A 22,528-nucleotide genomic window follows, 5' to 3' on the forward strand; every position below is an offset into this window, starting at 1 on the left:
TTCAGCAATTCGTGATAATTTCCCTGTGTTTCATGGAGGCAGCCATTTTAAAATGGCGGCTATTAGCTGAACGTTTTCACAGCTATCAATGATAAATATTTAAATACCACATATTTTCGGTAATGTAATAGCATGCTTTTTATCCGCTTTGTGTCATATGCAAATTTATTAAGCTAGGCACAGTAGTATCAAAAAGTCCAGTGGAGTCACGCTTGAAATAGTGAATTCGTTTAAGAAATAAAGACTGTAAACAAATATTAACCTCACAATATACGCTGGGGTGCAAACAATACAGCTTCTATCTGATTTCAAGATCCGGGTTTTTCATGAAAAAGATGTAGTTGATAAGTGATATTCTACAGTATGGAGGAAAAATATTTCAGCATTTGGTATACATATATCATGTCTGTCATACCATGCCGGGTCAGCTTACGAGCTTCTGCAGATATAAAACAGCGAGAGACGCGGTTAAGAAATTATGCGGATGATGTGTGCATATATTGCGTGGTCTGTGTTTTGTAAGAAAACTTTGCCGCTGTTTACCATGGGATTCTTAGCATACCATATGTTTTTTCGGTGTTGTCATATTAGAAATTATGATGCTATTGTTTCAGTGTTTTGTATGTAAGATTAATTACGATATGAGATTAAAGAACCACAGACGGCGTTTCGTGCTTGTAGGGATTATTTTAAATACACGTTAAGTCACGTTAAACTCGTAATTTATGGAAGCGTATATTGTATATACTGATAATGGGAAAATGTAGTTTTGTCGACTTGTGTTTTTGTCGGCTTGCAAAAGTAATGCCGACTTGTTGACTAATCATTTGTACATTTTTTGTCGACGAATCAGCTTAAACACGTTTTGTTGACTTCACAGGAATTTAGTCGACATGCATATTCTGTTTGTTTTGTCGACAGTTATAAGCCATACACCCTTTATAAGTGAACAAGTCGACTTAACTTTGGCAACTTATCGTGTTCACATCATCATTATATACGCTATACGCTCCCATAAAACAAGTCAACATGACTAAATTTTCTCAACACCAGTATATACAATATACGCTTCCATAGGTAATTAGCGCCAAACTATGAGAACGAGTATTAATGGCGATGAAATTTAAGATTAATATAGCAGTAATCATACGCATTTCAGAGATGTCAATCTAATCTAATAGAATTGGACCAGACCATTTCAAAAGGGGAATAAGTCTATGAAAGGGAAACTTGATAGTTAATAATTTCTTCATAATATTATCATACGAAATTGTATACAAGAATCACATTCATATCAATTTATAATAACTTAGGACAGCATTATGAGTGCAGCAGAAAAATGCCTCTATCTTGCGGCTATGTTTTGTCGGAATTGAGTAAAAAAAAACGTCATTAAAAGGACATCATATACAGAAATGTTGAAATAATCATGGGAATAATATATACTTTTAAGGTGGACAATTGGGCAGATATGCGGCCTAAAGACAGTCCACATTCTGTTTGACAATGTACAATGTTCGTATACTAAATGTTCATAACTGGTATAGTAGACGACGCATCAAATTGCTCCATATTTCATATTTAAAGTTTGAACTAAATTGAATTGAATTCATTACTTGATCAAAATCATAAAAAAGTAGTAGCCGTTCCTTGATTTAAATATCGGAAAGGTGTTTTTGAAAGGTAAACTACATAAAACAAAGGATTGAAGACGCATGTTCATACATTTTGAAAAAGAAATACAACATTGCTTTTACCTCTTACACTCAAACATACTTAATTACAAAACTACTGTAACTTTATGTAGTTTGAGCTATAAATAAACCTTCTTATCAACAAACGATAAGATTCCTTTACAAATATAACTCCAAAACAAATATGGCGGAAAATCTTAGTATTGAAATTTATCAAAGCAGCCATATTGTCAATCAATGATCGATCCGGTCTGCTTCCCAATATCATTAGCCAATCACCGCCAGCTTCAAACTGCATACAGTTCGATACATCATTATAATAAAGGCCATCCATCATTTTGGGTGAGTGCGTTTGCCAATAGAAAATATATTTTGAACGTCGATTATTTTGTAATTTAACATTATTCAAGTGTGTTTCCTATTAATGTTTAAATGGATAAAAGTTTTTGAAGTTTTTCGTTATTTTCCATGGATATAGCGTGTATAATAATAAATGCAATATGTTATTAGTTTTGGTTTTGAACTAAGGCATTTCATTTGTTAAAGAAACTCTTATTCTAAGTCAATATATACTGATAACAAGATTGTAACGTGTATTTTAAAGCTGAAAACGCAAATATATTAAATGATTGGTGAGTGCTAAAAGATTTGCTGTGATCTACTATAGTCTCATATGGTAGAACTAGTATGTTTTCTGCACCTTTCTTTCAAATTAAACTCGGTAGCCTTCATTAGAACCATTGTTTTCGACATTTATTCATCCTTTATAGTATATCAAAACAATTGTATTAATTGTGGTTAATCTTATCTGGGAGTAAGAGTGCATCTTTAATAGATAGATGTTGTCTATAAATACGAACATTTTAAGAGCTCGTTCTCATACGCGTATTTTTTTTCCAAATATATCTTCCATTGGTTTATAAGACATCGTTATTCTTAAAACCAAAGGACTTCGACCAACTGTATATTATAAAGTCTTAAATCATTCTTAAAATATATTGACTCGATGTATTAACAGAAACTTTCCTACCTACATGCTATTACAATTCCTGAAAATATACAGAAGAAAATACGTACCATGGATTAAAAGCCATTACCAAAAACGTCCAAACCAAATTACTTATTTCATCAAGCTTCCAACTAATAATGTCCACCTCTTTCAAACTACCTCTTTAAAAGGAAGTTTCCTTCTATCTGCGTGTTTAAAGTTTCAGAACTTCACACTCTTGATGGCTTGATAGTTTCAAATATCGCAAGAAAGCTTCACTTACAAAACCTTGCATTTAATCATCAAAATCTTCCTTAACAGTGCTGAATAGCTATGACAGTTGTGCAACATCCTTTTTGGCTAGCTTACACCCTAAACTTTAAAAGTTGTCAAAAGTATTTGTAAGTGCACCACCTTCAAATTACAAACACGTGTTCTTTGCAGCTTTTCTACAGATCCAAATGCAAATGGTTTGTATTTCATTCTTATATACATGTACATGTGCCCATAAAATTGATTACATTTGATAATGGCGACTTGAGGAGGCCGGTACCATTAACTCCGCAAATTGGCCAGGGGCGGCGGAAGCCCAACTTAGTAATGGGGTGGTGGCGGTGGTGGTTTAAATGTGAGGTTTGGCCAATACACGTCTAGTTTTAAACGGCACTCTCACAGATTGACCGTTTTGACAACTTCTTTATTAATTGTCTTTGAATAAGCCCATTATTGCGTAAATTGTCTTTAAATCAGAAATATAAGACTTACAAAAACTCAGATCGCTTCTTTTATATTTATGTTAAAAAAATGACTTTTATGATCTCTTGGTCCAAATTTATCGAAACTTCTTAAGTTTAACCGGTTTAAAAAGCTGATTTCTACTTAGCCAAAATACATACCTAATTTTGATTTCAATAAATGTTATTGTGATTATCATAAAGATAGTTCCTATTTAACGTCTTAAATCTCTCTTTAAAACAAAAATAGTGAGATTAACTTCATCCTGTTATAAAGGATTAAAGAAGTTTCGGGAACTTTGGACCGGGGAGGTTTACATAAAGGAAAAAAATCGTTTCTTCAATAAACTTGAATATGTATGGTGTATAAACGTCCCATGTGGCAACATTTTTTTTTCCTTTTTTATTTCTCAACTTAGTGTTTATTTTTAATACTGGCTTAAGTTCAATTCATTAGTTTAATAATATTATATTGCATGAATGTAAATACAATGTAACAATCAATACAACATAAACAGTTTGACATAGAATTTGAGACAAATTAAATATCAAACATTCAATTATGTAGCAAAATAATGAAACTATGACAACTTTGATTTACAACTCACATCGATTAAGATTCATTGTTGAAAGGCCCCCCTGGCCCAAATATCTCCAAACATCACTGTAAACGGTTTTTTATTCAAGATTAAGTAAGAAATATGGTTGAATGAAATAGGTTATTTAAGCTTCATTTGGAAATCCTAGGACATTTTCCATCGAAAAGGAGGCCACGGTCACAATGCTAAATGTGTGCGCAGAAGCTGGGTAATGGGCAGGACAGCGGCTGTCTCAGGTGCCACAGACAGGACACCGGTTGTCTTCATTCTTAATGTTTAACCAGCCGGGGCCACAGACAGGACAGCGGATGTCTTCATAATAAATGTTTAACCAGCCGGGGCCACAGACAGGACAGCGGCTGTCTTCAGTATTAATGTTTAACCAGTCGGGGCCACAGACAGGACAGCGGCTGTCTTCATTCTAAATGTTTAACCAGCCGAGGCCACAGAAAGGATAGCGGCAGTCTTCATTCTTAATGTTTAACCAGACGAGGCCACAGACAGGACAGCGGCTGTTTTTATTATTAATGTTTAATCAGCCGGGCCACAGACAGGACAGCGGCTGTCTTCAGTATTAATGTTTAACCAGTCGGGGCCACAGACAGGACAGCTGCTGTCTTCATTATTAATGCTTAACCAGCCGGGGCCACAGACAGGATAGCGGCTGTCTTCATTCTTAATGTTTAACCAGCCGAGGCCCACAGACAGTACAGCTGCTGTCTTCATTTTTAATGTTAAACCAGCCGGGATCAAAGACAGGACAGCGGCTGTCTCCATTCTTAATGCTTAACCAGCCGGGGCCACAGACAGGATAGCGGCTGTCTTCATTTTTAATGTTTGACCAGTCGATGCACAGACAGGGCAGCGGCTGTCTCCATTCTTAATGTTTAACCAGCCGAGGCCACAGACAGGACAGCTGCTGTCTTCATTATAAATGGTTAACCAGCCGGGGCCACAGACAGGACAGCTGCTGTCTTCATTATAAATGGTTAACCAGCCGGGGCCACAGACAGGACAGCTGCTGTCTTCATTATAAATGGTTAACCAGCCGGGGCCACAGTCAGGACGGCTGCTGTCTTCATTATAAATGTTTTACCAGCCGGGGCCACAGACACAGACTACTTTCAAATAACAGCACTGGAGGGCGATATTTGAAACTGCTTTCAAAGAACAGCACTGGAGAGCAGTATTTGGAACAACTTTCAAAAGACAGCGTTAAGGAGCGATGTCTGAAATTTATTTCAAAGAACAGCGCTGGAGAGCCGTATTTGGAACAACTTTCAAAGAACAGCGCTGGAGAGCGATGATTGAAACTACTTTCAAAGAACAGCGCTGGAGAGCGATGATTGAAACTACTTTCAAAGAACAGCGCTGGAGAGCGATGATTGAAACTACTTTCAAAGAACAGCACTGGAGAGCGATGATTGAAACTACTTTCAAAGAACAACAATTGAAAGCGATGATTGAAACTACTTTATAGAACAGCGCTGGAGAGCGATGATTGAAACTACTTTCAAAGAACAGCGCTGGAGAGCGATGATTGAAACTACTTTCAAAGAACAGCGCTGGAGAGCGATGATTGAAACTACTTTCAAAGAACAGCGCTGGAGAGCGATGATTGAAACTACTTTTAAAGAACAGCGCTGGAGAGCGATGATTGAAACTACTTTCAAAGAACAGCGCTGGAGAGCGATGATTGAAACTACTTTCAAAGAACAGCGCTGGAGAGCGATGCTTGAAACTACTTTCAAAGAACAGCGCTGGAGAGCGATATGTCAAACTACTTTCAAAGAACAGCACTGAAGAGCGATGATTGAAACTACTTTCAAAGAACAGCGCTGGAGAGCGATGATTGAAACTACTTTCAAAGAACAGCACTGGAGAGCGAAATGTCAAACTACTTTCAAAGAACAGCACTGGAGAGCGATGATTGAAACTACTTTCAAAGAACAGCGCTGGAGAGCGATGATTGAAACTACTTTCAAAGAACAGCGCTGGAGAGCGATGATTGAAACTACTTTCAAAGAACAGCGCTGGAGAGCGATGATTGAAACTACTTTCAAAGAACAGCGCTGGAGAGCGATGATTGAAACTACTTTCAAAGAACAGCGCTGGAGAGCGATGATTGAAACTACTTTTAAAGAACAGCGCTGGAGAGCGATGATTGAAACTACTTTCAAAGAACAGCGCTGGAGAGCGATGATTGAAACTACTTTCAACGAACAGCGCTGGAGAGCGATGCTTGAAACTACTTTCAAAGAACAGCGCTGGAGAGCGATATGTCAAACTACTTTCAAAGAACAGCACTGGAGAGCGATGATTGAAACTACTTTCAAAGAACAGCGCTGGAGAGCGATGATTGAAACTACTTTCAAAGAACAGCGCTGGAGAGCGATGATTGAAACTACTTTCAAAGAACAGCACTGGAGAGCGATATGTCAAACTATTTTCAAAGAACAGCGCTGGAGAGCGATGATTGAAACTACTTTCAAAGAACAGCGCTGGAGAGCGATGATTGAAACTTCTTTCAAAGAACAGCGCTGGAGAGCGATGATTGAAACTACTTTCAAAGAACAGCACTGGAGAGCGATGATTGAAACTACTTTTAAAGAACAGCGCTGGAGAGCGATGATTGAAACTACTTTCAAAGAACAGCACTGGAGAGCGATGATTGAAACTACTTTCATAGAACAGCACTGGAGAGCGATGATTGAAACTACTTTCAAAGAACAGCGCTGGAGAGCGATGATTGAAACTACTTTCATAGAACAGCGCTGGAGAGCGATGATTGAAACTACTTTCAAAGAACAGCACTGGAGAGCGATGATTGAAACTACTTTCAAAGAACAGCGCTGGAGAGCGATGATTGAAACTACTTTCAAAGAACAGCGCCGGAGAGTGATATTTGGAACTACTTTCAAAGAACAGCGCTGGAGAGAGATATTTGAAACTACTCTCAAAGAACAGCACCGGAGAGTAATATTTTAAACACCTTTCATAGAACAGCGCCGGAGAGAGATGTTTAAAACTAATCTCATAGAAAAGAACTGGAGTGTAATATTTGGAACTGTTTTTACACTAACCATTAGAGCATTATAAGTTATGGTTGCAGAATTGAGAAATCAGCTCACATCAACTTTTACCCAATCTCTTTGTATTGAAAACCTTGTTTTATCATCCACACCCCATTCAAACCGATTCCGCCGCGCCTGTAATGTAAAACTAGCCGGGTCTTGATAATATTCATGAACCTTGTTAAGAAAGTTATCTTAATTTACAACAGAATAATTGGTCCAAGTAAAGATAAAATGTTTGAAAACGCTGAACGGTATGAAAGCATCGATAGAGCGCAAACAAAAGTCGAACAATAAAGTTACGTTGATTTTTTATTGCAGTGGTAAAGAGATTGGTAAATACACAAATTGAGTGTTAAGCAAAATCATAGATTTGATGAGATGTTGCAAATACGTTGAGGGTACTTGAATGTGGACACATATATGACCAGAGTCAATACAATGATGATTATGCTGGCTCTTTCTCAAAGGACCTGCCCAGACCCTGATCATAATTAATAGTTAAATAGTTTTCATACTTAGTTGTTTAACCTGCTTCATTTTGTAGGGATTACGCGGCGTTTCTTTAATACAATAAAAATTTGCATTCTCGGAGTCGTTTGGGACTTGTGAAATATTCGAGATAACGAACATTCAATATAACCGAAAAATAAAACTTTAATTATCCTCAGAAAAAAAATCAAATAAAAAAATCGACATAACCAGAACCTCGATATAAAATAGTTCGACATAGCAAGTTTCGACTGTATGAGATATGTGTTTGCAATTTTCCAGCATTTGGTTTGAACATATTTTATTTTTGCAAAGAACATTTAAATGCACTAGTATACACAATACTGAAAATAAGGATTGCCGGCTCGAAGAAAATAAGGAAAGCATTTGCACCTATCCTTAAAATAGGAAAATCAATGATTTTTTTATTTTGTTTAATGAAACCTATGGAAACGCATGGTGGTCACCATGGGCCGAACTGCTAAAGATAGGCAGTATATTTTGGTAAATCAGCTAAAGGTAGGCAGTAGATCAGCCGTCAATTTTTATTCATTTCAATCAGTTGAATATGGAAATTTAATCAGATTGTGCGCCAGAAGATAAACCACGATGCAGTTAAATGATTGTTAATATGCATTTATAAATTAAAGTTGTCGCCAAACATGCATCGTGCTTGACATGCGTTTAATTTGATAAATGTATATTAACAAACACTTAAAGTGACACACTTATTCAAAATTAATACATACACATGTATAACATACATACAGTTTGAGTGATAAACCTTAAACTACTTACAAAATAATGCATTTTATGAAAAAAATATTATTTACTGATAACAAGATTGTAACCGTGTATTTAATAGTTGAAAACGCAAAATTAGTAAATGATTGGTGAGTGCTAAAATATTTACTGTGTTCTACTATCATCTCATAAGATAGGAATATCGTGTATTCTGCACATTTCTGTTAAAATGAACACACTATACCTCATAAGAACAATTTTTTCGACATGTATTCATCTGTTTTGATATATTAAAACGATTGTATTATTTTTGGAAAATCTTATTTGGGAGTAAGAGTGCATCTTTAACTATGCGTCTGAGTTCGTGAAAATCTGTGATTCACTGAAACTTTAGGTCAATTCACTGTTGAATAAATGGAGAACAAATTTAGTGGTCTGTAACCCATATCATTCTCAAGAAACGCATAATTAGCGTGACATTGAAGACGTTTTTTCATTTATTACACTGCAATAAAATAAGCTATTGCCAAAGACTATAGTGAACAGAATAATGCTCCAAGGTTTATTGTTGTTTTTATTTGATAAAATCAGGGGCGGCTCCAGGGTTTGACTTTAGAGGGGGTGTAACTTCGTGGCAAAACTTTTTCACATTCGCCCTCCTTTTGAACTGAAAATGGTAATCGTTAAAAAATGTTGGCAAGGTGGTTGGGAGTACTCCCAAAACAATCTTTACCACTGTCTGGCCCAACATAGTGCATTTTTGAGCGTAAACTATTTTATTTTTCTCCGACAATGACATAAAAAGAAAACTTGGCGCCTCGCCCACCATCCACTCAATCGACTTTTTAAACTGACCTAGCACTTGACATATTAATTGTTGTTATCCATTTACAATAACAGATTTCAAATTGTTATTTAAAATTTCACAACATCTTAAGTAGGAAACAAAAACAAGATCGGACACCATCAACGCGAAGGAATTGATAAATATGATATATAATAAAATAGATTTACTAGTATAAATTAATGTATTCAATTATCAACTGCATAAGATGGCAAAGAGTTGACATGTGTGTTATTTATCTCGTGGTCACGACTAACTAGTTCACGCGAGATAGTAGGTCGTAGCCACGACATAACCATGTAGTGAGCCACGAGTGAAAGTATAGTTTTTCATTGATCACGGCTGCATTTCTCGCTTCAAATGGCGCCAAAAAAATGGCTTCACGCACCCATCAAGAAATAATGCTGCACTCTCCTCAGAACTATTTAAAGACCGATTTGACTACTATCATAATCTGAATCACTGCGCGCATATCCATGACAACCACGAACGATCACATATCCAAACGCATTTATTTTCACTACGTACAAAAGAGTTCCAGCAAAAAATATACTTATACTTAATTTTGTTTAACTGAGTTAGGAGAAAAAAAAACATCTACCATAGCCGCTCGTGTAATAGCCGCCGTCCACTACAGCCCCGATGTTTTGCACTTTCGGTATCATTAATCAATAAATGGGTGAAGCTTTGCCATCGGCCACGTTCGGCATGTACTCACATGCATTCGCGGAGTGGCATACAAATGGTTGCGGTATAAACGCCGAAACCTATCCGAAGTAGCCAAATGCAACTCGGAAGAATGCCGACAGTCCCGGAATTGGCTCCCGAATGTCGGGGTATATAAACGATGCCGAACTACTTTTTTTATCAGTTGCTAGTGGGACCCCATGAACGTAAGAGGCCTTTACCTTGCACTTTAGTTTCAAATCCAAGCTGAAATGGACGCTTTACTTGCCTTGGCATTGTAATTTAGAGGGAGAAGAAGACGTCATCGATGGTGGGTTGAACCGCCCCTGGCTCACAGACGACAGGCGGCTTCAGTAAGGACAGTAAAATATGTATTGAGGCAAGAACTCCGAGATAAGGATGCCTCCTTCTTCAAAAGGTATTTGAGGATCACGCCAACAATGTTTGACGACATGCTCCAGCGTCTAACGCCTCGCATTCAGAAAAAGGACACCAGCTTACGCTATGCCATTCCTGCTGGCCTAAAGCTTGCGATGACGCTGAGCTACATGTCATATGGGGACACGTACGCCTCTTTGGCGTATGGCTTTCGTGTTGCTTCGGAAAGTGTATGCCATTTCGTCCCAGAAATGTATTGCTCTGCTTCAGGAATATAAGGATGACGTTCTGGCCATTCCCATTACTCCAGAGGCCTGGGGCGAAGTGGCCGCCCAATTTGAGAGAAGGTGGAACATACCTCATACTCTTGGTGTCCTCGAAACATGTTTGTATCACAATTACAAGGGCTTCTTTAGCATTGTCCTTCTGACGTTAGTTGATGCAAACTATAAGTTTATCTGGTGTGACCTGGGGAGCATGTCAAGCTGCCAATTTATAATTTGGATTAAATGAATGTACGGATGGCAATTCTATTGGTTTCCCACCACCTTCGCCAATCACCAACGATGACAGTGACATGCTCTACTTTTTGCTGGCTGGCTGTCTAGTATATTTCATGCCAAATCTCTTTTTAGGTAGCTTGCCCTTGTCTCTCACATGACTATATTTTTTTAAAGTGTTCAATTCTAAACAACATGTGTCGATGTTGTCAGTTCAAAAACTATCGGCAACCTGACGGCATCGCTTCTGCTGTCGCTCTTTTATAGTTCGGGAAATACGGCTCCTGCTCGGCATCTCTTCCGCTGACAATCGGCGTCTTCAGCAACGATTCGGCGTGATGATCGGCATGACGTTACATGATCTGCATAGCTTCCACGTGTATAGGAGGAACAAAACTCTTCCACTCGTCGTCTTCAGGGAGCTTTCGGCATCGATTCAGCTTCCTTAATGGACCGCTCGGGATGGCTGAATAAATTCGAAGCCTCGCAGAAGGCTTTCCGAAGATGCCGAGTTAATGGCGATGGGTTCCCAAACGACGCGAATGGTTCGCATTGGTTTGCTGAAGATCCCGAAGCCGTCCCGAATAAAACCTTCGGCGTCCAAATTTTAAAAGTTTTAAATAACTGAAAAATGTTCGATCCCGATTTGACCCGAAGTGCCGAGAAGGTTTCCAGAAGTGTTAAGGAAGGACACGGAATGGTTCCAGAACATCGCGAAGACATACCGAAACATCCCGATTTTGCGAATTCAGATTTCGGGAACCTTCGGGGGCCTTGTGGACGGCAGTTATCAGATAGATTCACTCCAACCCTCGCGCAGGGTGTTTTGCGGAAACTCGGTAAACCGCGTTTCCGCAAAACACCCAACGCTCGGGTCGCGATGAACCTATCTTATACTCTCAGCCACGGAAGATACTTATAATCTGAAATTGGAGATAACTACGTCTTGGGAACGATATACTAGTAGTTAGTCGTGGCCGGGAAATAAACTTATTCACACTTAATTCGATATTAAAAAGTATCCGGGTTTGCGATAATGTGGCAAAATATTATTCTAAGTACAAATGAATAATGGATTACACCAGGGGCGGTTCCAGGATTTGTCGAAACTAAGGGGCGTAACTTTTAACTAGCACCAGAACCAACATTTATTTGGTGTAAATTATTGGCAGGGGGTGGGGGCTCTTCCCCAAGAAAATTTTGATAATTTCTAGTCCGAAATAGTATATTTTGGGCGTATCTCTTTTATTGAAAATAAAACTAAACTTGGACGATTTTAGGGGGGGGGGGGAGGCACCTCCCACATCCGTGTCCGCTAGTGTACACATATTTATGTTCGTGTTCATCTAAGAATTACAGTTTTGTGCGTGAGCTCAGAGATTTAGCCTTCAGTGTCTTCTTACGGGTCTGCTTTTGTGCATAAAATAAACAATAACACCTTCGTATGCACGTGCTGTTTGTTCTAGGAGCATTACTGTAATTACAATAAAATCCCGTTCGAGGAATGGGTTTATGAATATCATGCATTTTCCAATGAAGTAAATTCGATATTATTCGTAGACGTATCTTTTTAATTAGCTTGCATCTGCAAATAATATTAATAAATATTACTCTTTAAAGTGACACTCTTATTCAAAATCAATAGATACACATGTATAACAAACAGACATTTTGAGTGATAAACCTTTCGGTCCAGCCAACCCCGGCTAAAATCCTCGCCCTGCGGGGACGAACAGATGGTAAATTCCCCGCCATATTTAGAGCGAAGACAAAACCACCGCATTCACCCGGCATTGCGGGGCCACCTGAAAGATAAAAACACGGCCCATTTCCCCGGCTATCCGCGGTATACACCCGGACCTGGTGGGGGGGGGGGGGGCGTGGTAACAATTGACTGGTGCATAACAAGATTGTAACCGTGTATTTAATAGCTGAAAACGCACACATATTAAATAATTGGTAAGTGCTAAAAGATTTACTGTGATCTACTATCGTCTCATAAGGTAGACATACCGTGTTTTCTGCACCCTTCTTTCAAATTAAACTCGATATCATTCATAATAACCATTGTTCTTGACATTTATTTATCCTTTTTGGTATATTTAAACACTGGGATAAGAGTGCATCTTTAAAGATGCACTCTTACTCCCACATTAGATTTACCACAATTTATAATATTGTTTTGATATACCAAAAAGGATGAATACTGTCGAAAAAAATAGTTCTTATGAAGGATACTAAGTTTAATTTGAAAGAAATGAGCATAAAACACGGTATTTCTACCTTATGAGACTATAGAAGACCACAGTAAATCTTTTAGCATTCACCATCATTTAATATTTTGGCGTTTTCATCTATTAACTACACTGTAACAATCTTATTATCAGTAATTAATATTTTCCTTAAATGCATTGTTTATTAAGAGGTAAATGTTTATCTGTCAAAATTGCTGTTTGCTATACATGTGTATGTATTGATTTTGAATAAGAGTGTCACTTTAATGGGTTCTGAACATAATGACACGATGGCATATTTAGCTGTGTATATGTATTCATTGTATGCTTTCCGATGGATTATAGAGGTTTATCAGTGAAATAAAAATGATATTTATCACTGATTTGAAATTTTAGCCCACTCTCACTTTTAAATCAAACGTAAGCGCGTTGGGGCTGGGACACAATTTTAATGACGTCATTTCCGAAATGACGTTACGTTCGCATACAATGAAAAACTACATTAACACGTATTTTCAAATACTTATTATGTGCATATTATGAAAACACAGTGGCTCGTGAACATCGAACTTATATATTTCACTTGTGGCCATGTCACTCGTGAAATATAGCCTTTGGTGCGCAATTGGTGAGATATATTACGATCTTACACTGAAACAAACAATTAGCCTCTATATATATATATCATCCGTTAAGTATGTTAAACATCTAAAACCTGCTATATTTGTGCAAATAGCATTTTATGCATATTCCATACAATATGGTCGGTGGCCTTTGTTTACTTCATATAATCAGTTGAGTCGACTTATCTACACAATTGACCTCTACGTAGAATAAGTCAAAAATAAAATTCTATCGCTTATAGTCTGCATCAAGAACTTATAATAAATAATTATAATGACACAGCGACGTTTAATGTAATTCATCAGCCAATCACACCACCATTTCCATCCATGCAGAAAACCTTCACTACAAGATCAAAGACTACACATGACTATTTCCGCAATCGCTTGAGTTGAAAGGGTATATGGGCATACACATGTATAATGTAAAATCTGAACATGTGCGCAACAGCTTGTTGTAGACCACTAGGACAATGGCGGTGTGTCTCGTTCTATTCCTTTTTTGTCTACAACGTGGTGATGAGAGAGGCTGCACGATCCAAGACTTTGACGAATCGAGTCGAAACATTCTAACAAGGTAAGTGGCATACTTGTAATTTTATGAATGTCACTTTTACACATATCAACTATGCATACACACCTGTTTCATGCGTATACCTTTTCAATTGACGTATTGGCACGGATGTACTATAAGTTACTGCATACATGTTTTTCATAGTTGTGTTTGTGCGATTGCATTCACTTGTTATGCACCAGTCAATTGTAACCACGGCCCCCAGGTCCGGGGAATAGCGGGGACTTTGACTTTCGTTCCAGCCAACCCCGTGTAAAATCCCCGTCCTGCGGGAGCGAACTGATGGTAAAACCCCAGCCAAATGCCCCCGCACCCAAGAGACTCTATATAAGGCCCAATCTCCGCTAAATTTGGCGCAAAGACAAAACCACCGCGGTCAGCCGGCCCTGCAGGGCCACCTGGAAAGTAAAAACACGGCCCATTTCCCCGGCTATCCCCGGTATACCCTCGGACCTGGGGGGCCGTGGTTACAATTGACTGGTACATTACTATCCTATAATGTACGGTCTGCTGTGGGTCACCCGATCCACATTTATTTTATCCGGATTACATTGTTAATGCACCCACAGTTGCATTCTAAAGCAACGCGGACAGTCCCCATGACAGTTTATGCACAGCATTGATCTCGAATACTGAATTCCAACCCTAATAGTTATTAAATATTATGAGCTGTTATTCGTGAGTAGTTAACCTCTGTAAGATCATATGTTTCACATATCACTTCTACACACACCTGTGAAAAAACAGGATTCCGTTGATCACTGATGTGAAAAATGTGATCTAATCATTCACAGACATTCGATGTCACATTTCTTGTGAACAATGCGAAAAATAGCCCAACAAATCTCTCTGCCCCTCCCCGCACACACTTTTCATTTTTGTGGCAATATTTAGGGCCTTCCACATAGTCTGGTTCCCTGCTTACTGATATTCCATACAGTACGTCAGGCAAAGGCCAATAATGGCGGCGCCCAGTGGACGCTATAAGGTTACCATTTATTTTACTTTAGTTGATCAAGTTAATATAACAACGGCATTTGAACACTATTTATATGTAGAATGTAATGGTACACTCGAGATTTGGTGATCACATGACTGGAAAGAAATATTTTGACAAAAGTGAAGTTAACGTAATTCGGACGTTGTTTATTTTCGGATGTTTGTTGGGAAATTCAAATAAATAATGGAACTATGAAATTTAAATATACCACTGTATTTATTGCATGATTTGTTTGGTTGCATAACAAAAATAATGTTTTATGTTTCAGATTTGTCGGTTACCTTATAGTGTCCACAGGGCGCCGCCATTATTGGTCTTTGCCTGACCCGATAACGATAGTGTTAGGGGAAGGAACTCCAGACTACCTTCACCGGTGCAACACTTAGTTTGAAGGCCATCATTAAGGGTATTCGACAGTGCATAATTATGTTGATTTAAAGGGCCTTCCAAAAATCAACAGCAAGTTTGAAGGACAAGTTGAGGGGCCTTCCACAAAACAACTGGTAGTTTGAAGGAACAAAACAAAATGCCAGGATTTTCCCTTTTTTAAAATTTAGTTTTGACGTCCACATTTGGCAAGCTTTATACATATATCTTGTGAATCATGTGTATATGTAATATGAAATTCAGCTTATTGTACAAAAGAAAATTTAATCCGATTTAGGCTCAAAAAATATAAGCATATTTTCGAAAGGGCTTTTTACAAAATGTATTTTTTATTTGATAAGGTGTCATGAAAAAACCACGAAACAATGTTGATTGTGTAGTCTGAAGCATTTTGACACAAATGCGTAGTTATATCGTCGGCGGACAGAAAACAATGCTTTTTGAGTCAAAATCAGATACAATCTCTTTTTTCTAAAATTTATTCACCACCTTTTTAGACCCAAACATTTTGCAAAGGATGTAAGTTATTTTACTCTGAAAAAGATTTGTTCCTTTAAACTAATTAAAGCATAAACATTTGAAACGTTTTAATATTCTGCCTTCCCAATCCACTTTGGCACTGTGGAAGTCCCTTTTATATAGATCAAAAACGTATGCATCTCACCAATCTCATTAAAATCAGATCCCCAATACACGCTTTACGACGTTACGCTATGTACATAACGTAATGAAATGAAGTGAACGTCATGATATGATTTTAATGAGATTGACTTTAAAGCTGCTTGTTATGGTGTAAATGTTGTTATGATGTTTATATTTTCGGCACCGTTATATCTTTACACGGCAAGAACATGCAAAGTGCATTCCATTTCGATATCCCTATACCATTAATGAATCATTTTGTACACAGTCTTTCACGAACTCTCCTGACTGTCTGATATGGTGAAAGATTTTTTTTTTAATAATGAATTAGCTTGTCAGTTTTTATTGTTCTTTTGTTGTTGCTTTTCGAACAAAAAGTCCAGTTAATGTGATAGACCGGTGTCGCCGACGGCGTCATTGCAGGTGTGCAATCACTTTAACCTTGACCTTCCAGTAACAATACGTATACATAGAGCAAGGATTATAAATTTGTATTTTATTGACCGCATCGTACCATATGGCTTGGTTAATTCGTTTGCAGCAGATGTCAGTACCGGGTCGTTGAGTACATGAAATTATGCTGTCAGTTTATATGTTGTTTCTTTTTTAAATTAGTCTTCATTGTTTCCGATGAGGCTTATATTTTCAATTTTAAAAATACTGATGAATGTTATGACAAGTGTGAGGTTATGGCAATATAAACTATTTTAAACCCCCAGTAACCTCGTTTTTCGGTTACCCGTGTTTCACTGACCGTCCCAAGATGGTAACCCCATCATTTATTGATAAATTTTGGGACCAGTGTGAGGTTATGGCAATATAAACTATTTTAAACCCCCAGTAACCTCGTTTTCAAGTTAATTCATGTTTCACTGACCGTTCCAAGATGGTAACCCCATCATTTATTGTTTTATGTTGGGACCAGTGTGAGGTTGTGGCCATATAAACTATTTTAAACCCCCAGTAACCGCATTTTCCGGTTACCCGTGTTTCACTGAGCTTTCCAAGGCGCTTACCCCATCATTTATTGATACATGTTAGGATAAGTTTGAGGTTATGGTCATTTAAACTTGTTTAAACCCCCAGTAGACTCGTGTTCTAGTGAACTCGTGTTTCTCTGACCGCTTCAAGGCGATAACCCCGTCATTTATTGATTTTGATGCGTGTGTGGTCAGTTTGAGATGTGTGTGTCTCTTGTTCAGTCTTGGTTAAGCCTTTACCTTGTGCCTCTCAACAGGTTTAAAATCTGGATGTTTAACTACTGGGCTTGTCCCTGTAATTTTCTTTGTAATATTTTGTGTAACAATTGTCACGCTAAAGCTCGGATTAAATAAAAAGGAAGAAGAATGTCAGCATCCGCTTTACCCTTCCCTTGCTACGAAGCAGTTCACGAGTCACACATGTTTATCATTGTCCCTGTATATAAGCCATACCAAATTGATTTTCAGCGTCAGATTCTTATTATAAAACATACCTACCCGGCATGAAGAGAGTGTCATAGAAAACCCCCATCTCATTCTCATGACAACAAAAATGCACATGGTAGCAAATGAGAGTCATCAAGGAAGCATAATAAGATAAGGCGGGAAAACAAACTCTTTGTTTCCGCAAACCCGACCGACCCTTTATTTTCCTCCCGACCCTCGGTCTGCATTACTTTTGTTTCCGTAGTTTGGATTTCTTTGTCGTTATTTCCTGTAAAAAAATGCATATTTAAGTCATGTTAACATTTTATATCTCAATATTTTCCACAATAGTGATATACTCTGACAGAAACGCAGAAGCGCGATTCGAAAGAAAAAATCGAAAAAAAGTTATGCCTGCCTACCTGCCTTATTTTATTTTGGAGGTGTTAGTGGACATAGCGAACTGTTTTGGCCTATGCTTTGCATCCACTCCAAGGGATTACTGCTTTTGACATATCTTTTCCTTTTTGTTTCAGCTTATTGTATGTATTTGAAATTTGATAATAATATTGCTTCAAGCCTTTTCAATTTAGATTTGTTATTTTCATTAGGCCACTCCTTTTTCATTTTTTGGTTTACAAAAAAATTTGGAAAAAATGTCCACTGGGTGGTCGAAAAAAAAAAGAAAAAAAGAGGAAAAAAGTCACAAAACATACTCTTAAAGGGTGAAAATCAGAAAACAACATAAAAACAGTGAAAATTTATATCATTTACTTGTCATTTTAAATTCTTAAACTGCTTTTAATGCATGTTTTAATACACTTAAAGTTTCAAAGTTCTTATTAAACACACAGTTTAAATCTTACATACTGTGCATATAAAACATCAATGATATTGACTATAAAACATGTTTACATGTATAAACTACAATTTTAATCAAAGATACATTGAATATCACTCAGCAAGACATTTGTTTACTTTTAAGGGTATGCTAAAGCAAAAGTGAATGCAGAACACTTAAAAACTTACCAATATTAAATTGAAAAAAGAGGAGGCGAATTTTAGGCATTAAAATACACAAAAATCGCACTGTATTAAAACAATACATAACATTTTCAAAACATTGTTTAAGTTATTTTAATATTGGAAAATGTCAATTAAGTGAAATAATTACCAATTTTGTAAATAAGAAGGTAACATGTTATAAAGACATTTAAGCTTTAATATTGCGAAAACAATTCCTGAAAAACTAAAAACGAAACTAGACATAGATTTGAGTATATGTTACCTTTACCATGAGGGGTCCTAGTTGTGTGTAACCCGATCCATGCTAAGTCCGGATATTTTCAGACCGGGATATTTACCAAGGGATGTTCACCAAATCCATTTCAAATTCAAATCTTGCAGCAAATTACCACATCAGTACATAAAAATCAAATAGCAAAATAATAAATCTTGCATGTGACTTAATTTATGTACCAATGATAGTAACAGAGAAATCCATAATTATGTATAGGATATTTTCATCTTCTCCCAACTCCGCCATTTTGTATATACATGCGTTCACATGGCATCTATACTTCATGCTTGTTTATTTTTCATTTTAAAGAGTATTCCTTGGTTACAACAACAAATCTCATTTAAAGTGAAATATCAAGTTCATTACAAATTGAAATGGACTTATTCAAAATAGTTTTCCGTATTGTTTTATCTAAATGTTTTGCACACAACTCCTGGCATTGACACATGTGTTCAACTCTTTCATTGTTTTTACTCTACTATTAACCCAAACATGAATAAACATGTAATCTAAAATAAACACAAGCTTTACATTGACTCAATGACAAGTATTTCCAAACCATTTTGTGATTTAAAATCCATAAACACCACCGACCGAACTTGTGAAACTAGGTCACCGGTGTCAACTTAGAAATTTTACTTTCGATTTCACCATTCACACTTAGTACACTGTTATTTGATATTTAACCATAAAATGTTATAAAATGTTTTTCTCACACATAATTTAGAGATATTTGTGTCTACTTATTCGATGGCAGCCGCTGACACTTTTATTTTTTATCTATAAACAACAATATTTTCATGACCTAAATTGGCGGGGAAAAACAACAATCACGTGACAGTTATTGTTTGTGTCGGCTGTTAAATTTGCCAATGTTTATTGCTTTTGTTATTTTAACAGCTCCTGCATATTTTAATTAATTATTTCATACAAAGAATGACTGCTATCGTCAATTCCGCCATTGCCAACGGCGCTGCCATAACAGTTGACTGGCTCACATGCTATCACTATAAATTGGCGAATACGGCTACGGAACAACAAACCAGTCAAGATCTACTGCATTCGTACTCTTACCGTTCGTTTTTCTTTCGTTTCGCACCAAAATCAATACGGTCGGGAAAATAATTTGGAAAAAAAAAGTGAAATTCATTTTTATTTTATTTTTGTACTTTTCGGAAAATAAGACCCGCCGGTTTTGTAAACCAATTTATATAAAAGTAGTGGCCTTATGTAGAAAAATATTGTTGCTACAACTCTGTTAATATATATCTGTTGGCCGTTAAATATTATATTTTTGTCGACTCAAGTAACGAGTATTCAATTGCGTGTACAGGGGCATTACTCGCACTGGAGCTGTGTAAGTTAAAATGAGTTACTTCCCTTTTGTTGAACTTTTCAGGCACGTATTCCGAAAGGTAAGGCTGACGGAAATAAGTGACAATGTTGTCTTTAAGGTTCTGGGAGAGTGGTCCTCTCCAGGCCATACAATATATGAAATGAACAATGTTTGAATTATAATATGTAACTTTCTAACTGATATATTATTATAGGAATTTTATATCCTTATGCACCAGTCAATTGTAACCACGCCCCCTCTCCAGGCCCGGGGAATAGCGGGGCCTTGCGGTCAAGCCAATCCCGGGTAAGATCCCCGTCCTGTGGGACAAACGGCTGGCAAAATCTCTGCCAAATGCCCCCGCACCCCGCGGAGATCCGAGGTAAACCCCATTCCCCGCTATTTCCGGCTCGAAATCGAAACCACCGCATTCACCCGTCACTGCGGGGCCACCTGGAAGGTAAAAACACGGCCATTTCCCCGGCTATATTCCCGAACATTGTGTAGTGGGGAGGGGGGGGCGTGGTGACAATTGACTGGTGCATTAGTACCTGTTTATTTGTATTGATTTGTATCTACACCGTCATATCACCGCGATACGTAATGTAAAGCTTAATCCAATAAATGGTATGTCATATGCATTGTACAGACATGTTTGTGTGATTGGCAATGTTCTTTGGTGCATCAAGTGTCAAAGCATGAGGTGAATGCCAGATAAACACAAACAATTGTACGAGTGTAATCGTTTCCTTCTTTTTAAACCGAATGGAATAAAGAGGTTTCTTTGTAATTTGATAGCAGTATTTTTCTGAGTCTGGAGTTTTTGTGCGACATTTGACTTGGTCCATCAACATCAATGGTTATAGCACTTTTTCCCCCTCCCTTCCCATGCACCCCCCCCCCCCCCCCCCCCTGGCCGGCAAATGAACCCTAAAACACCTACTTGACACCTAAAATATATACCTTAACAATTGAAACGATGATATATATACAGTCAGTTGTTTTCATCAATTTCATAATTATGTCCACTACCCCCCCCCACACACACACACACCAAACACAACCAAGGTGTGTATTCCTGGATCTGCACTGAGGAGATTCATTTAACTGCCTTATTTTATTACGAAATAAATCAATCATTGAACAATCCGTTGATTTAGCTAGGCCATTTTGCCGTGTACTAGTTAGTTCTTCACAGGGAGTTTTTAAATATGCTATTAAGTGTTTGTACAGCATGCATGTAAGTCTTTATTTTACAAACAACTTAAAACATGACATAATTATATTCAGGTGCTGCTTCAGGATTTGATGTTAGAGGGGGCGTAACTTTTGAGCACAACCTTTTGACATTCGCCCCTCGCTCAGAACCGAGTGCTGGCTGGGGCGCTGGGTAACTCACCCAATACAGTTTAAACAATGTCTAGTCCAAAATGGTGCAATTTTAGCAACTGTTATTACTTTTCCTCCGATACTGACATAAAAAGTAAACTTGGACGATTTTAGGGGGCGCGCGCCAGGTCAGGCTCCCAGGATCCGCTTGTGATATAGATTTATGTTATATTGCATGCATATACAAATGACATCGTGTTCCCTAAAATCTTAAATTAAAGGTTCCGAAATGCAGGAAGAGCATCATCAGGATGATGTGAAGATTTGACAATAATGATTTCAAGATCAAAACTTTATGAAAAATCACCATCCAGTAACGTGTGATAATGATGAAAACCTATCATTAATAAGATGCGAAACGTAGTAAAAGGTTGAAGTTGACTGAGTACGAATCCATCAGTCAAAAGGCTACCGAAGATTGCTATCTACGCGCGGGTATCATAACCTATTAGATATAATATACCCTGTTCTCTGTTTGATACATATTTCTTGATTCTCTGAAGGAGAAATGTATAATTTTGAAGTCTCCTGATGTGGTTAATCGGTTGTTCATCAGGGTCATTAAAAGCTCATTTGTATGTATTTGCTTCATTCCATGTGATAAAAGGGTGCTTACTCTAGAGTGTTAATAGGTGAATGAATCATCGAGTTACTGCCCATGTATTGTACAAATGAACGAGTGAGATCAGTGTACTCATAAAATGCTCTGAATAACGCGAACCAAAAAGGAGTATTTCAACTTTTTACTCATTTACGATTTATGATTAGTATTCATACATAAAAAATGTCTAAAAATTGAATGTGCATTTTCATTTTTAATTATTTATGAAAATTTAAACATTTATATCCAATTAAGAGAGTAAAATATCATTTGAACAATCAAAACACAGTTTATTTGAAAAA

At 37.4% G+C, this 22,528-nt stretch overlaps 1 protein-coding gene across 1 annotated transcript; it reads left to right on the forward strand.

The window, feature by feature from the left end:
• The first annotated feature begins 5,941 nt into the window (after positions 1 to 5,941).
• On the forward strand, positions 5,942 to 7,003 carry LOC128235613 (golgin subfamily A member 6-like protein 24). The gene has a single exon (XM_052950420.1). The coding sequence runs from the start codon at positions 5,942 to 5,944 to the stop codon at positions 7,001 to 7,003; it is 1,062 nt and encodes a 353-aa protein (XP_052806380.1).
• The last annotated feature ends 15,525 nt before the right edge of the window (positions 7,004 to 22,528 follow it).

Source organism: Mya arenaria, chromosome 5, assembly GCF_026914265.1.
Source record: "Mya arenaria isolate MELC-2E11 chromosome 5, ASM2691426v1".
Taxonomy (NCBI): Eukaryota; Metazoa; Mollusca; class Bivalvia; order Myida; family Myidae; genus Mya; species Mya arenaria.